The sequence below is a fragment of the Hydractinia symbiolongicarpus genome, chromosome 8 (genome assembly GCF_029227915.1).
Source record: "Hydractinia symbiolongicarpus strain clone_291-10 chromosome 8, HSymV2.1, whole genome shotgun sequence".
Taxonomy (NCBI): Eukaryota; Metazoa; Cnidaria; class Hydrozoa; order Anthoathecata; family Hydractiniidae; genus Hydractinia; species Hydractinia symbiolongicarpus.
In genome coordinates this window covers 23,361,728-23,379,772 of record NC_079882.1, presented here as the reverse complement: position 1 = coordinate 23,379,772, position 18,045 = coordinate 23,361,728, and the positions used below count along the sequence as shown (strand labels likewise).

The window sequence follows — 18,045 nt, the reverse complement described above, 5'->3', positions numbered from 1 at the left end:
TATCGTCATTAGCTATAAAATAAACATCAGTTAAAAGAAAAAAAACCTTGATGAGCCTTGTTTGTGTTCTTTTTCTGATTTCTGTCAAAAAAAGCTCAATCGTTTTTGTTTTTTATTCTTCTTTCGCGCGTAGTTATTTATTTATTAGTTAAAACCGAAAAAAACGGACTTATTTTCCGGAAGCGTGTCTTTTCTATCCATCGGGCGCGGCGCGCGGGAAAAGCAAATCCCCAACCCACTCTCCTCCAAAAAATATTTTAAAACAATTCAACCCTCATTTATCAATGTATTAGATGAACGAAGTTTTTAACTAATCTCTCTGTTTACTTTTGCCTGTTGCAATCAAATTTGAATGCAACCGCTAGTGTCTCTCTGGGACAAAAAGAATCACCAAAATCCCGCCAGAAGACCGTCAAGCGTTAAAGAGCCCTGTGATCGAGGTTTCAATTAAATTTATCCGGCGCTCTAGGGTATCAATTCATAAAAATGACTATCATTAGGGGTATTAAACACATCCGACCCATGCTATCTCGAAATAGCCAAACGCTATCAATTTACCAGTACTTTGCAGCCGGTGGCCTACAAACGTTCTATTTAGTCTAAAGTTGTAGTTGAAAGTCTGAATTTTGTCCAAAATTCAGAACAAGCCTGTCGAGTTTCAAATTTGACTAAAAACAACAAAGTAGCGTTACACCGCTTAGCATTCATATAAAAATTATTTAAGTTCTGTGTTATAAAAGTATTGTCCAGTTAAGAACGCCCCAATACCCAATAGAATACGTGTAGTTGTAGACAGAACTTGTGCGTTCTTATAAAAAACAACGTCACTGTTGTCGAAACACTCCGCTCACCCTGTCCTCAAAGGCAAAAGCATCCAGAAAATTAACCGCTCGCAGAACTATGTCATCCGAAGAATTATAGTACAGTAAATTATGTACTACAATAACTAGAAGTGACTAAGTAAAATGTAAACTAGAAGGAAAAGTGACAGAATATTTGTCCAAACAAAATTTTCTCCTGCAAGGTACTCTAATTGCTGAATTTTCCTGTGACAACTGATTGAAGTCAGCGTGAGCTGCTGGGGCGTTGCGGCTCATATAATTTATTCATTGGAATTACCTTTTCAAAAACACAGAGCAGGCTTTAGCTGCAGATTTATGATCGAACAGCTGAAACATAAAACACTACATTTGGAGGTAATTTTTATTTCAGGAAAATATATAAATATATAAAAGTTAATTCTTAAATTCAGATTCAGAGCTTCTTTGATACAAAGGATCAAAAGTCGACTGATCTTCCTGGTCTTTTTGTAAATTTGCCCACTTCTCTTTTGCTTGCTTTATTTCTTCTGAATCGAGTCCACCAGCTAGTCCATACTTTCTCATTTCATACACAAACGGATATCCAACTTTGTTAAATCGAACTAATTTATCGTTAATTATACCATAGTGGCGTCGATGTCGCTTTTTCTCGGCCACTGCTCTCGGATCGAGTTCAACTTGTACCTGAGCAATCTCGCCTGCTAGTTGTTCGTCTGTCTTATCACCTGCTTCTTCTTCCCATGACTCGGTTTTCTTCACACAAAAAAAATATAAATAAAAAAAATAAAATAGTACAAGTGTCATCCTAATACACCTTTCCCGAATTTAAATTATCGATTACATCATCAGCATGAAAACGAGGCACTTCTTAGTAAACTTTGTAAACACTAAAAATACAGCTGGTGAGTGTGATACTTTTATGCGTTGTGAATGATCTTTTATTGTGTATTTTTCTTAAGGATTGCAGGTTTTTCTTAACGAAACCACTTATAATGTATTTAAAAACATACTTGTTTTGTAAAAGAAGAATATGTATTTGTGATGGCGAGTAGCAATCAGAAAGGTCAGCAAGAAATTTATCGTAATTTAACCTATCCAGGTATATCAACCTCTCGACCTGGTAACTCTTGTTGCGTACTGTTATGCAAAGGTTCTACTCTTAATAAACCTAGAGTTAAACAGGCATTGGAATGTTTTCATTTCCATCGGATCCAAGTTTGAGAAAACAATTGGTAAGCATTATTTCAAGATATCGTAGAAGGGGAGGTGTGATGTTCACAGTAAACAAGAACACAAAAGTATGCGAAGTCCACTTTGAAGTACACTGTGTAAAATTAGGTTTTGGTTGTGAACGGAAAACATTAATCAATGGCTCTGTGCCATATATATTTACGTTCAAACAAAATAATACAACACAAAAAAGGAAAAGTCCGAAAAAAGAGCACTTCCTGTAGTAGTCGAAACAGATTCTGAAAGCACATATGAAAGTTCTTCATCTGATTCTGCTGAGATCACTGAAGAACAACCTGGTTTTTTCACTCCTGATGAATTAGAAACTATCTAAACTGAGGAATTCAATGTTAAAAGAAAATCTAATTGATGATACTATAAACGACTTTACTGAACAGCTAGCTGTGTGTGTAATGTTGATTTAATATACCCCAATCTTTTGGGATTAATACAGGATTTACATCAATAAACTCATAGGGTTGTGTTTCGTTATGTTTTGATTTATTTGAAGTATTTGATATATTAATATTAGTAACAATCTTGATGGTATGTTCTAACGGTAGTAGTTGGTGTGACAATGTAGATCGAACAAGAAAGTTCGCATTTTTAATGTTGTTTTTTCTTTTTCGTGTACTGTCAATACAATGAGCAAAACCAACCCGTTTGTCAACCATAAGCATATTTTCTTGCAGTTTTAATATTCTTGGATTTATGTTACACAAACTATCATTAATTCTAGGATCATATAACGTTAGATGGATACCTTTTTGTCAGCATTACTTTTTACAGGGATGACTATAACTAAGTCTTTTAAAATTCTGTTTTTACTTGGAGCAAATGTAGTTGTTGATGTGAAAATGCTATCAGCAGATATGTATAGTTCATCCCTAAACTTTCTGCCACGCTCCAAAGTCTTAATAATTGCCACACCGTGCTGTTTACCACTATTTTGTCGATGCATTTCAATTTCTTTTATCGTGAACGGTGGCATTCCCTCCATGTTTTCCCTCACGCTTTTTCTTCAGTTTCATCGAAGACTAAATCGATATTTTCCTCAATTATTTTAAGCAAAATATCTCTCATAGTATTGTCTTCCTCCATGTTTATATGAACGCGAATAATGTTTACCAAGATTTGCCTCGTTTTCATGCACGCAATATTTTACAAAATATAAATTCGGGAAAGGTGTATTAAGCTTCTTTTTTTTCCGGTAAGCTATCCAATGAAAACCAACCTTTATTATATCATGACGTATGGAAATACATGATAAGATTCTGTTTATCACGTAGTCCGCGAGACATTCTGAGATTGACACATGTTACAAAATGTTTTGTAGAGACTTGAGAAGCCGTGGCCAATTAGAAGTAGAAAGTCTAAAAAACATACCCAAGACTCGTGGTACAATGCGGTAAGAAGATAATATGCATAATCTTTATTTTGTTTCCTAGTTGGGCACCTAAATAAACAAGAGGTTATTTTTGAATTGACAACAGCAACAAACAACACATACTCTATAAAATATATATATCACCTGTCAGCTATGATGGTAAGTTCGTCGTTGTGTTTATTGTAACGATCATTAACCAGCAAAATTAATTTTCGACGAGCATGAGCATCAAGATCAAGATCCTTGAGATACACCTATATTTAAAAAGAAAAAAGTTAAAAACAAACTATACAAAATTGCAATGTACAATTATGTTTCGTACCTGCAATTTCACTTTTCTTGACTCCGGGTGGCGTATCGATGGCCCGGAGTATACATAGTTTATGGTAGTAATACGTATTGGTCGAGAAGGAAGGTTGTCTGGCCATGGTGTGCAATACTCTAAACAAACCGATATAAAAATACTAGTAACTCTTAAGGTCGATCTTTTTTTTTTTTCTTTTCAATTTATTTAAAGTCGATTATTCACATATTTACAATAGTTTCCAAAAAAAAAGTAATTAAGAAAACTAATCTAAATCGACTAAATTTTTTTTTTATGTTTACAATTAAATAAAATCATTTTTTTTATATATATATAAACAATAATAACAACAAAGTTCTATAAAGGGACCTTACATTCATCACAGTTACATTTAGATCCGATCGATTTGTATCCAGAACGGAAAAGAACAGTTTTTTATCATTGATTGGTTAATACGTTTTCTGTCACGTCCCCAAAGAAATGTTGACAATATTGTTAGCATTTTTACCAGCTTCTCGCAGAGTATCCACTCTTTACTACATCCAAAATTCCTGAATTTTCTTAACATTTTACCCCAATTTTTTAAACTTTGACAGACGGAGCTCTAGACTCAAGAAATATATTTGACCTATATTTCCCATGAGGGTCGGAACGTGTGGTATAACTTGGCACTACCTGCATACAAATAAAGCCAAGCCAAGCAAAACCTGAACTTAGCTCAATTTAGACTTTTAACTAACCGAGTGACACCCTGAAAGAAACAATAAGCAAAACAACCAATCAAAATGCAGAACTATGTTCTATTCCTAAGTTTTTGATATGTAAACAAAAAACATAATTTAATAGGTAACATAAATATACCTCTAAGGACTTCGCAATGCTTTTTGATAGCAGGAGGAGTGAGATGGAAGAAGTTTGGAATCTTGAAATACAAAACAATAGCTTAATACCAATAATAGTGATAAACTTTTATACAATTTGTTAATTTGTTAAACATTCTGTTGTTTTGTAAGTAATGGTTAGACCTAGTATTGGATTAAAGTTTTTCGCTTTCTCCAAAATAAAGGTCAAAATGAATTTTTTTATCTAGGCTAAGTTTATTACAAAAACTTATTCATTTTCAATAAAACGTTGGCACAGCAAACCACACTAACTTACTTTTAGCAATTCCACGTTGCCGCTATCATTGGGAGGTACGTCACCAAGCTTGTTAGCTCTTGGTCTGCCCATCCTAATGGGTAGCGGAATAACAGAAGGGTTATAAGACCTTGCCGCATCATACACATTTGTCCAATCCGTTGTGTCAGGATCGATCAGGTCAGCACGTGACAGGGACTATAAAAGCAATAATTTAACCTTCTTTTTTAAAAATCGGAACCAACTTTAACAGAATGATTGTGTGGAAAAATATGGCATTGTACAATTTAAAAACACAAACTCAAAATATAAAGTTACCATTATTTCCCTTATAGCTTGGAATTACAATGGATGAATTTAAACCCATTTTCATTGCTGTTCTCACAACAAAAGTATCTCAATCGCACACTTTCTTTATACTTACGGGTGGAAATTGTAAAAGTAACAAACGTCGAATATAGACTGGAAATATTATTTTGATGATCAGGCTAGGAAATTAGCTAACGTTGAAACTTTACGTTTTTCTATGTACTGTTTGTAATGTTGACTGAGAGTTCAGATGTTTGCACTGAACTTTTGTTTAAATTTTTTTTTATTTCAAATGGATATCTTAACAAAGGGCAGTCTGTGATCTTCTAAAGAATTTATAGTGACAACATTTTTGAGTAGGAGCATTTGTGCCTGATGACATCTTACAAGACAGAAGAACCACTATTGTTATTAAAACAACAATAGAACACAATCAGAACAGCCAAAACAAAAGAAAATTCAACATACTTTGATTTTCGATCTTGGTTTTTTAACAGCGTAATTCTGCTTACGAGAAACAGCTAAAAAATGAAACCTTTTTTTAATTGATTTTTCCCTTGGGTCAATCAAGATGAGAATATATAGCACAAACCTTTTCCTAAACCCATCAATGGCACAGCAGCATGTCTTCCTTTTGGACCAGAAGAGTGTTGTCTTGTTACTTCATGTTGTTGCAATAATTTGACAGCACAAAAAGAACTTGACTTCCATCTCCAACTTGTTAAAGGTGCCTGTTTAAATATGGACAGGGAAAACCCTGAACTCATAATGGAGATTGTTAGATCATGGTTTTAAATTTTTATATCTAAAATAATAATTTAGAAAGTATCGTTAACAGATACTGACTGGATTTTGCAAAAATTTAAAATACAGACCAAGTCTGTTCGATTTTAAACTTTTATTTTGCAAAAATGTGAATTAAAACAAAAATACGGTTGTAAATACGCCACTTATATCTCCTGTTGACCATAATAATCTGTTTTTATAGTACCATTTTAAACCAGTAAGTATGGCTCCATAGACCTGTAAAATAAACCTTAAACCACAAATCATCAGAAATTGATACGAACTGTTTTTTGTATAGGTCCAGCATTAATATTAAACAAATATTTTTTATATTATTTATTTACTATGAGAATATTTTATCTGCTTTTTTGTAATCAAACCAAAATAAATTTTGTCGCGTAAATCAATAACAATAAAAATATATATAAGAAAAATATATAAACTTTGGAAATTTGTTGTATGGTGTTTTTACTGATATCCTAGGATCACAATTTTTCAATCAGATTTGTTCTATTCTTGAGTGGAAACCCATCTTAATGAAAACAAAAAAATTTATACACACAGTATTTCCAAATCTTGTAAAAATTATATACAAAAAATACATTAATAAATTACAGAAACAACAAGCATTTTAGATAGAGTTAAGTAAGAAAAAAATTGATTTTATATTATTCACGGTATTTATTCACTGCCAGTTGAACTATTTAAAGGTCGTTCAGCACCATCTTGGCTTAGATACTCTTTACCAGCTTTCCGCCTATATAAAACAAGACATTATTTATTGTACATACATATGTCTGTCTGTCAAATATGTCTGTCACGCAAAATGGTAGCTTAGCTGCGCAAGTAGCGAGACGCACGTGATGCGGTATAAAAGGACGGGCGAACCTGTGGATTTTTCCAAGGGCTAAAGACTATCTATAATAAAATACCCGTATACGTCTGTCCATCACGTAAAATGGTAGCTTAGGTGCGCAAGTAGAGAGACGCACGCAATGCGGTATAAAAAGGACGAGCAAACCCGTGGATTTTTCCACGTGCTAATGACTAGTTGTGACGATTAGTCTAGCGTGGTATGTACCTACCCTTTTCTTTGTAGTAGTCGCAGTGACATACATATAACAACTGTTGTGACAGCAAAACCTATTAGCCAGTTCTTTAAAGGAAAACCACTCTGTAAATAAACAATAACATGTAATCAGATTGTTCTTTAACTAACGATGAAGATAGTAATTGCACAATAGGGAAATAACACGTCATGTCATTTATAACGAGAGAATTCGTACTTTTTTCAAACATCTATAACTGTTCCATCCTTCATTGCATAAACACATCGAGAGACCTACAAAAAATATCAAGAAAAAACCCTTAAAATAATTAAGCTACGTGGAATTAGAGGGAACTAAGTCAAATATGGCTAAAGGTTACAGGCAGGAGACTTTAAAGTTGAAGAACAAAATGAACCAAATAAATTTAATACTAAATGTCCAATCCTTGAAATGATCCTAGCACAGATGATGGGAAAATGTGAACTGACAAATCATTATAATCTTCAAGTAACATTATACCTGGGCCATCTTGAAGGCAATATGAATTTTCAGGACAATAATCTAAAAACACATTATTAGTTAATACAAGTTAAAACAATATGCATAAATTATCGGAAAGGAATAAGTGCTGCTAATTAGAAAATATCATACCTCCTGGACATTCGTGAGAGGGTTGCTGACATATTTTGATATATTTATCAACTTTACTTTTATTAAATGCTTTACCACAGGAGCTTGTTGATGAAATAATACTAAGAAAAGTAGGTTTAAAACTAAAAGGATAACATAAAAAACAAGCTGGAAATCAACCTTATATCTGGCAAGTTACAACCCCTTATATTATTTTGGACTTATCAATTCACATAATCTTTTCATAATAGCAAAAGCTATCCTCGTGATTTTTTTCATTGGTGTCACAGTTGCAAAACCACTAATTTAGATTTTGTTTAGTAATCTCCCAGGGGCTCATTGAATCATTTATGTTATAACTGCTAACAACTAATTGTTTTAGTTGATGATGATTGTCAAGTAGATTTTACAGATCCCGTCAACCTACATCTGCAGATTGCAACTACTTTATAATAAAGCACTCTTGATTTGATAACTGTTAAAATAAACTATTGTGTTATTCTCGTAAAACAGGGGGTAGCAAACAATTTGTTAGAAGCTATATAGAGAATAATAAGCAGGCTTGTATTGAACAAAAACATAATCTTTGCTGACTTACAATGTGGATAAATTTTGGAAGGAACGTAAAGAGATATCTTCATTGGTAAGATTAGTGTTGTTATTAACAGCTCTAAAGATAAAATAACTTTAGCAATTATTCGAGACCTTGGAGTCATCAGGAATTTTTCTGCTTGACTGCACAATTTACTAGTTTCACTGTTACTACACATGCTTTAGGCATATAGCTGAAAGGCTAATGCAGCATATTCTTTCTTGTTTTTTTTAATGATAAACCAATGTGCAAAATGTGGAATGGTTGCTTGAACATTTTAAACATAAACATCATAAAATTAAACTAATTACCGTAAATCTCCAAATAAACGGCCGGGCGTTTATTTAATTTTCCGAGTTTTGAGGGGGGCGTTTATTAGAGGGGGCGTTTGTTAGAGGGAGGCGTTTATTTATATACAACAGTTAAAAAACCATCTTCTTCTTTATCTCCATCTAGAAGATTATCAGGATCATTTGCATCCCCAATGTCAGAATCAGTAAGTTAGAATGGGTTAATTTCATTAGCATCGGTATTATTTACCACCTTATAGTTTGGTCTTAAAAAACTGATGCACCGGCAAAACAAGGTTGGGTACTTTTGAAGCAATGAATCTTGTTGTCTTCACTCCCGTCGCTTTTTAGATTTAGGGCACAACCTTTGAATCAATGAGATCTTTTTTTATCATTTCCCAAGCACGTAAAATCCATTCTACAACTGTGCGTCGGGGTTTGTTTCATGTTTCCTCCTACCGTATATTGGTGGACACCATTATCAAACCATTCATCGTACATATCAGAAATAAACCCTTTAAACGGTTTATTCCAGTACATATCTGGGGCCCGAATGCACTTTGTACACCCACCTGGAATTAGAGCACTTTCGACTTTCATTTTTTTCAAAGAAACTTTAACCTCGTCGGTCATATGAGCTTCGAATGTATCCCACACAAGAAGCCTTTTACCGAAGGAGAAAGATCCAACAACTTGTTTGCACCACTGTAGCGTAAGTTCCTCGTTCATCCAACCATTGCTTGATGATGCAATGATACATTTTGTTTTTAACTCTTCATTTAATGCAGCAGACTCTCGTTTAGCTCCGGAAAAAACGATATATGGTTTCAATTTGATACCGTCTGCTTTGGCAGCTATTTAGACAGTAAAGCGAACCTTTTCATGACCAGTTGTTTAAATTCAGCTTTCATATTCAATCGACGGATATGGATGATGAATGCTACCAACTTATTGATAAGTTGCCCTGGGTCTTTTTGGGCATTGTTTTTTGCCATCTGTAAAAGAAGGTATGTAAAAGTTGATACAAAAAAAACCCAGCTTAAAATTTTTCGGGTAAGGGAATTGATATAAACAGTATAACGTGAAAAACACTGTATTTTTACATGAGTACAAAGGTATTAGTGAGCAGCAGACCCGTTCTAAATTAATGTTTTGGTTCAAAGTAGAGCTCACCTGAACGAGAGATGATTTCATACATTTCTGCAACCACCCACGACTTGCAATAAATGAATCTTTCAATTGTTATCTTCTCCACATGTCTCGTCAAACATAGACTTTGCTTTACACATAATGAGTTTATGAGAAACACGAAGCATATTACCACGCCGTTCTAGTATCCATTTTAGAATATCATCCTCCAGTTGTTGGTCAGTTAACTTTCTACCACCACCCTCAAGCCTCTGACGTTTGTCTTTCATAACTACAATTTTTTCCTTGACGCCATTCTCGTACTCTTTTTACCTCAATCTTGAATTTCAATGCAGCACTTCCGTTTGAATTTATTTCTGCAAACGTTATAACTTGTTTTTTAAATTCCATAGAATATGTATTACGTTTCTGTTCCTTGTGGGATGTTTCTTGTTAAGTCATCTTTGAGAAAGAAAGTTTCAAATGTTTAACGGGCTTAATGTTTACAACATTCGAACATGTTTTAGATTCAATGTTTTACCACAGCTAGAGTAGAGTCTTTTGGTAAATATCATCTTCTTCACAGGGTAAAATACAGAAGTTTAATACGTGGGCATCATGTTTACAAAGCCAACTGGGCTCCCATTTAAATGAAAAACTGATTGCTAAACCGGACAGTAAGTATTGGAAAATGATAAGTTTGCAATTGGATTTTTTAAAGAAAAGGATGGGGAAACAAAACTGGTTGGGCATGCCCCAATAGAATTATCAAGTCTCCTTCATCATTTTTGAACGCTGACCCAAACAACTTTATGTGACAGTGATGAGTAAACGTGAGCGCAAATTTGGTTTGGTCGTTCCTGGTAAATTTGATTGTTTCAACAAATCCAAACGAATTTCATGTGTGTTGGACGAGCAGCTACATCAACGAAAGGACACTTACAAAACCTTGGAACTTATTCACCAAAAAAAGTCTTTATACCCGAAGTTTCCTGTAATGTCTTAAAAAAAAATCTCATCATTAATTAGTTTCTTTTTCTTCTCTTGTATTATCTAAAGCTATTACATAATAGGGGTTGACCCGTTTGCCAGTAGGGATTTATTAAGGGGTTTATTAAAAGTGCATCTATTAAACGCCCCTCTCGAGGGGGGCATTTAATAGAGGGGGGGGGGTTTAAAAGAGGGGGGTTTATAAAATATTTCGGATTTTAAGGGGCCGTTTATTAGAGAGAGGCGTTTAAAAGATGGGGGGTGTTTATTTGGAGATTTACAGTACTTTTTATTTTTACGATTACAAAAATATTCGGACTGCACTGCACTAACTTCAACTTCCTATAAACTTTGAGGTTTTTTTTAAATGTTCAGACATTTAGCTATATAAATGTTTTGATGTAGAATACTTTTCTTTCGACAGTAGTCAATGCAGCAACAAGGATGCTACCCATTTCAGAAAACCCAAAAACATGAAATAAACTTTCTGCCCAACAACCAAATCCCATACACAAACAGAAGCTGATGAACAATCTTAACTTTGCAAAAAGTTCTCGCATGTCAAGTCAGGGTTCTTTCTTATTTTTTACATTTGTCCAAACAACAATAAGAACAAGAAGTCGAAACCATGTTTATACATCTAAAATTTCATATTTTTAAGAAATAGTAAAGAAAACATGTAAACATAAAAACCGAGTGATAATGCAGCTGTTTGTACAAAAGGGGGACTGTCCGATGAATTTTTGCCCAGTTTTTTTCATTTTTGCCTTTAAGGGAACCCAAGGTATAAAATGATGTTGGACTTTTATTATAGAGCTTAATTAAAATTTTTTTAAAAGCTCTTTCTTAAAATGTGAATACATTGAGAATCAAAAGAGCTTTAATTGCAAAGTAAATAAAAGAAACCATGCTTGTAAGATTTTAATTAGACCTTAGTATGCAAATTCATTACACCTAAAATTTTCAAAAGGTTTCATATTAAATTAATAATACTTACAGCCACTCAATACCCAACTTTTCGTCATTTGATAGGACAGATAAGGAATCAAGATGACAATTGCTCAAATCAATTCTAAAAATAATTAATAATTTTATATTTATTTATAATAAATGTTTGTTTGTATTACATAGGTTCGTGGTCAGTAGATTGATATTTGTGTGTAATCCTAGTAGCCATTAAACAGTCATTTCCTAATTGAAATTTTTTCTAAATTTTTTAATTTATTAGGTAATGACACTATGCTTTTTAGAAATTGCCTAACACTTGATTTGCAAAGGTATTACAATATTTACAACAGCAAAAAAATTGAAGCCATTTCCTCACTATTAATCTTTTTGTGAAGTTATGATGTTTAGTGGAGTTGTATATATTGCAGGGGTCGATGGAGACAAGCTTAAAAATGCACATTAGAAACACAGTTCCACAGGGCAAAACTGTACAGGAGGCTAAATTATAGAAACTATAGAACCTCTTATGGCAAAACCAAGAGTGGGTCTTACATTTTGCCTGCCATCTCGTGTAGGAGAGAAAACTTTAAGAATTATACATCTTTGATGTGGTATACAATGGTACAACTTCATTGCGTACTTTTTCTTTTTCTTAGTTTCACTTTGTGATAGTTGCTTAACATATGGATGATAGAGCTTTAGAAAAACCTACTGATCATACACTTTTTTTAATAAGTATTCAACTAATAAGCAACTAGTCCTGGTATGGTAAAATTTTAAGCAATTTTAGTGCTTAGGGTTGTACTTTCTTAACTATAAAAAACTGACAGTATTTTTTTCTTAAAAAAATCTAATTTTACAAAACTAAAGCTATGACAACCAATAAACAACTAGTGTTGGCATAGTAAATTTATAAGCAAGTTATAATGTTCAGCTTCGTTCATCTTTAGTTTACATGTTAAATTGTAAGACATCTAAAGAATATTATTGTTTTGCTTTATTTCGAAATATTTGTATTTTGTTTATAAGAAATATGATGCCAGGACAGGTATTAAAAGAGGATTGCTTATTTTTTTTTTTTAAAAAAAGTCAGACACCAGTAAATTGAATTGACTGAATAATCTGCAATTGAGGTTTGACATAGAAATATATATCCATTTGTTTATCAAAAATAACAACATACCCCAAAAGACGATTGTTAATAAAGCAACATCTGTCACCAGTAACATTCCCACCATGGCAAAATGAGTACAATAATTCTTTGCTTCTATTTGTTGCCAAGTAAGATCCACATAATTTGCAGTCTGGTAAAAGATTTGATCCAATTTGACCAGTGAGTACAGTCACCAATGCAAGAATAATCACCTTTAACATCTTTTATTTTCATGGATTTATTCCCACATTAATTAGTATAAGAAATATTGTGTTTTGCCTGCAGATATCAACAAGCTTACATTGCAAATTTTGTTTCATTTATCTACATAATAATACTTTTTTTAACTACTTGTAAAAATTTACCAGTGTTTACAAAACATAGTTTTGTAGGAATTTTTGTCAAAAATCGAGGAGCAATGAGAGAATTTTCATTCATATTTTATAGATGCTGAGGAAGTAACTTATTACAAGGAATTAATTTTTTACACACCTCTATTTTATACATTTTTTAAAGCAAAATGAACAAAAATCTCCAATTTTATTTTTAAGGAGACTTGAGCAGAATTGAGGAGGGTTTACAATAGTAGCCACGTGTTTATTAGCATATGAAAATTTGAAAAAAAGCACACCTATGCTTAGCAAACTTTTATTTGCTTATGGTAAGCTTAATCTTATTTAGAAAATAATGCTCTTCCAACAACAACAAAAACAACAATGACAAAATCGAAAAAATTTCTCAAAAACCATTTATTTTCACATTTCTTTTCTGGGGAAGAAAATTTTATATGGATTTAGAATTTTTTTGATGTAGTGTGTTTGACCAATTGCTTAGCATAGGTTTATTTTTTAGTAAATCTGAGCCAGGGTATGCTTAAAAAAACATGTAAAATTTATCTTTCAAATAATTCATACAGTAAAAGTAGCTGATTCTTGTAATTTGATGTTCACTCAATATTTTCCGGTAAAAGTAAAAACAAAAACAAAAGCTGATAACATTCTATTGGAACTGAACTCGCTCTGAAAGATTGGAGTTTACATCACTGTCTTTGCAGTATGTGCAAAAATTTGTTTGAAACTTTTGTAAGACTTTACTTTCTACATTTTTTTACAAATTTACACATGAATGAAACAACTGTGACGCAAACCCCACTTAAGAGCAAGTACTGATCTCAAGGAAACTGTCTGATGTAAAAAAGGAATATTTTGTATGTAACATCCATGATCTTTCTATGAAAATTATAAAAATACATTACAACATGGTCATGTGAGATAAGAACACAAAATTGTTTGTATTCGTTAGAAAGTAGCATCAACATAAAAAGGATAAGTTTTTTTTTATTATTTTTTAGACAATGCTTTATCTATTTCATCAGTGTCCTTAATGTTCAAGAGGAGGTTGTTTGCATTCAAATACACCTTGTTTTGAGACTGTGAAATGACTCTTGCAATTTTCTGAGCAGCCCGAATTCTTCTCAGTTTCAGATAGCCTGGATTTTCATTAATGGCTTCTCCAAGCAAAAGAGCTGCTTGTGCTTCCCCTTCAGCAGCAACAATCTTTTGTTGTCGTTCTTGGATTGCTCTTTCAACTAAAAATGCAGCTCTTTGGGCTTCCTGCTGAGCAACTTGCTTAGATTCTACAGCAGCAGTGTACTGACTGCTGAAACTAAGATCTGTGATGGACACATCATCAAGAATGATATCAAAATCCTTTGCTCTGTCAACTAAATCTCTACGAATCATCAAACTAACTTCTTGACGCATTGTGATAAGTTGTGAAGCATTGAACTGTGCCACCACACTTTTTAAAACCTCATTGCAAATGGATGGTAACACACGCTCATCAAAATCCAAACCTAATCTTTGGTACATCTGAGGTAAGGTACTAGAAACTGGTCGGGCCAAAACTCTAAGACCAATGTTTACCATTTGTAAATCTTTGCTACCAGTAGGAGACATGATACGACGAGGTCGAGCACGAATATCATAAATGATAGGGTATTGAAACCAAGGTAATCTAAATTTATGTAGGGTAACGTTTAAATATATTGTGGTCACACAAGCTTTTAAAGTAAAATCCTCAAACAAAAAGCCTTGCCATGAGTTTTTGTTGTGAGCGTGACAAATCGCAAGCGTGGAAGGCCATCTGCTTGCAATAGTGCACTTTTTTTTTAGTGTTTTAAAGCCTCTGAACATATTTTTTTCCTTTTTCAAAACATGTTACTTATTATTAAAATGCATATTAACTTTATATCAGAAAAATATAAATATAAATGAATAATTAGGAAGTAAGCAAGACATGCCTCTAATATTAATTTGATATATTTTAGATCTTTTAAATGGGGTTACTATATAGTGATAAACCTAAAGTAATCTCTGTTTTTAATATGTTTATGTAAGTTTTCTTGGCATAAAATTAGACAAAAATAATATTTATCACAAATAGTACAAGTATATTTATCACAAGTATAGATTGTTTTCTCATGTTTTTATAATTTCATTCTCCATATTTATCTTCGCAATCACAGTGTGTATAATAAATGAGTGGCAGTAATGTGAAGGATATAGCTGCATGTGCCTTGTTAATTGTATTTTCTTCTCCATATTTTGAATGGCCAAGAAAGAATATCAACAAAATTTCTTTTTGAATACATCTCAATAATACCTAGAAATAATACCTGTCATACTACTTTATTACCAAAGCAAATCAATATAATGTCCCTAATGCAACTGAAAATAGATTAAAATAGTATGCTCCAGGATTATGTTATAGAGTGGAAAAAATTAAACCGAATCAAGTGAAGTAAGGCTAAGCATGTACATTATTTTGATGCAGTTGTGTTAATGTGTGCGTCCAATTTCCTGGGTACTATTTTCTTAATTGAGAGGCCTGACTATATTGTTTTTTCACTAAATTTTGTCAAGGTTGTATCATTTTAAATACTTGTTATTCATGTCATTTGTTTAAGCATAGTACAAAAATAACTAAATGAATTTAGACTTATTTTTATGCATAACGTAATTGACACAAGTTGCCTGAAGTCCGATTTTAAGCCCTATAAAGTTGATCAAAGGGTCGAAATTTGTTGTACAAAAGTAAGTAAATAATATTTTGTAGCCTAAAACTATTAAAAAAATAATAAATGCGAGATAAATAAGTAAATTATGCTATATTAAGATTTTGAACAGGTGCTCAATGACCTTAGATTTTTTGAGCATGTGTAAGTGTGTGCGTGCGCAATCGCATGCCTTTCATGGCCTGTAGCAAGAGATTTCTTTGAAAAACAACCACTATTCAATATTTGCCATGTATTCTTGCAGGTTTCATGAACCATGATTATCACAGAACACAGAAGAAAGCAATAAACAGCTACAATAAAAAAGAGTAAACAGAACAAATCATAATCATAAGTTTTATATGACTTACCTAAAGTGTAAACCTTCAGAATATACCTCAGGCTGTATCCCACCAATTCTACTGAAAATAATAGCCCTGTGACCACCATCCACTGTATATACTGATTCTTTTAATCCATAAGCAGCCAAACCTGCACCAACAAGTAGTGATATTCCTGCAGATGACCCAGCAGGAGGACCCTTTGCAAATCTACTGAGAAGATCTCGAATTGCCTGAGCCATTCTAATGTTATTTATTGTCTGGAAAAGACAATAGCAAATTTAAAAAAAAAAAATACTTGGTGACTGGAAAATACCAAACCAGGCCAAAAATTTCACTTTCTAAAAGGGTTTTTTTTTTCCTCCTAAAGAATTTATTTGTTTTATTGGTTATTTAAACATTACGTAATTACAAAGATGACGCCAATGATGTTATAAAAGTTGGTGAAGCCATTGCAGTGCACTTTTAAGGTTAAGGCCAAATATAAGGGTAAATATATAAATATATAAAAAATTGGTGAAAATAACCGTGTCATCTCTTGTGTGGGTAACTAGGGACCATCTAGGATTAAATTGGGTAAGTTTTCACCCTTTGCTGGATAGTCCTTATTGTTGCAGCAATGAAGAAAACTCCATTCTTGACATGACAATTCTTAGAAATTGAGTATAAATAGTTGTGTCTGCAGACCAATAAGTCTTTATTAAATATTTTTTGACTATTACCAACGTAATAAGTCAATGCCAAGAATCTTGACATTTTTTCAGTACCTATACCATTTAGAGGCCATCTAGCCAGGTCTGAAGATCATTACCAGCATTTGCTAGAAATGATCATGCTGCTTAGTTTCATTAGTTATATCATAAATAATTCATTGGCAATAAACAGTTGGTAAAAATAAAGTTTGTCGCATCCTCAGGAATATTACCATTTATTCCAGGATTTGCAGCCAAACGGAGGAGTTCCTGTAACTTCTTGTCACCAGATTTCCATTGCATCATGTCCTAACCAGAGGGACCTGGTTCCTTTCTAGCTTTCTTAGAACTAGGCTGTGCTACTTCATCAGCAGCAGTTGAATTTTCTTCAACAAATTCTTCCCCAACATCAGAAAAACCCAATAAATATTTATCTCTGCTATCACTCTAGTCAAATAATCTGTTAAATAAGTCATCATTTGTTACTATATTCTCGTCGCTATTCTCTTCAAGGCTTAGTTCCTTAATAGAGTGGCCAAACGATGCATTACTGATGCATAAGCATTACTTATATACAGGTGAAGATCTGGGGGTCCACCCAGTGCTAAATGCAGTCACCATCTGTGTTTTGATTTAGAAAATGAAATTTGCTTGCGAAACGGGTTATTATTCCTTCCGGCATAAAATAATCAAACAAAACATGAGAATTAAATGAAAACACAACAAACAAAAAGAAGGAATGATTAATTTTTAATATCTACGTGAAAAAAATATGTGAGCAAGTTTTGTAACATTTGCTTCTGAAAAGCCGTTTTTATTATAAGAAATTGTTATTAAAACCTCATTTATCAAGCGCAGCTCGTCATAAATGATTGCATAAAATAACCTATTTCAGCTATCTGAGACAAGAAAGTTAAAACGCTAGCTCAGACGCTCAGTTCTCTTGCTTAGGGTTCACAAGTTTAAATATCGCAGGAGAAAGTAAAGCTCGCAAGTCACAAAAAATACAAGTTCTTGTCAAAATAAAGTAGCTATTAATGAACAAGCCAATGGTAATTGATCTACGATGTTCCCAGGCCACGTCTAGATGGTGGTTTACTTTGTTACAGAGTGCCGAAAGTTTTGGAAACCGATTTTACTTTACTTTTATTTTAATTCAAACCCTGTAAATTTTTTATATTGTCAAAATATTAGAAAGTATAA

At 32.9% G+C, this 18,045-nt stretch overlaps 3 protein-coding genes across 3 annotated transcripts; all 3 read right to left on the bottom strand.

Moving 5' to 3' along the window:
* Positions 1 to 1,189: 1,189 nt before the first annotated feature.
* LOC130654717 (28S ribosomal protein S35, mitochondrial-like) lies at positions 1,190 to 6,040 on the bottom strand. Its single transcript, XM_057457334.1, has 8 exons — positions 5,781 to 6,040; positions 5,657 to 5,709; positions 4,901 to 5,077; positions 4,604 to 4,664; positions 3,761 to 3,879; positions 3,583 to 3,692; positions 3,438 to 3,507; positions 1,190 to 1,574 (listed from the first exon to the last, which is right to left on the bottom strand). The coding sequence occupies exons 1-8, from the start codon at positions 5,953 to 5,955 to the stop codon at positions 1,236 to 1,238; spliced, it is 1,104 nt and encodes a 367-aa protein (XP_057313317.1). The 5' UTR covers positions 5,956 to 6,040; the 3' UTR covers positions 1,190 to 1,235.
* A 485-nt stretch (positions 6,041 to 6,525) lies between these two features.
* On the bottom strand, positions 6,526 to 13,445 carry LOC130654720 (all-trans retinoic acid-induced differentiation factor-like). The gene is made up of 8 exons (XM_057457337.1): positions 12,785 to 13,445; positions 11,651 to 11,725; positions 8,252 to 8,323; positions 7,675 to 7,775; positions 7,543 to 7,584; positions 7,261 to 7,316; positions 7,060 to 7,148; positions 6,526 to 6,731 (listed from the first exon to the last, which is right to left on the bottom strand). The coding sequence occupies exons 1-8, from the start codon at positions 12,973 to 12,975 to the stop codon at positions 6,656 to 6,658; spliced, it is 702 nt and encodes a 233-aa protein (XP_057313320.1). The 5' UTR covers positions 12,976 to 13,445; the 3' UTR covers positions 6,526 to 6,655.
* A 512-nt stretch (positions 13,446 to 13,957) lies between these two features.
* LOC130654718 (prohibitin-2-like) lies at positions 13,958 to 16,443 on the bottom strand. Its single transcript, XM_057457335.1, has 2 exons — positions 16,181 to 16,443; positions 13,958 to 14,770 (listed from the first exon to the last, which is right to left on the bottom strand). The coding sequence occupies exons 1-2, from the start codon at positions 16,390 to 16,392 to the stop codon at positions 14,095 to 14,097; spliced, it is 888 nt and encodes a 295-aa protein (XP_057313318.1). The 5' UTR covers positions 16,393 to 16,443; the 3' UTR covers positions 13,958 to 14,094.
* Positions 16,444 to 18,045: the final 1,602 nt, after the last annotated feature.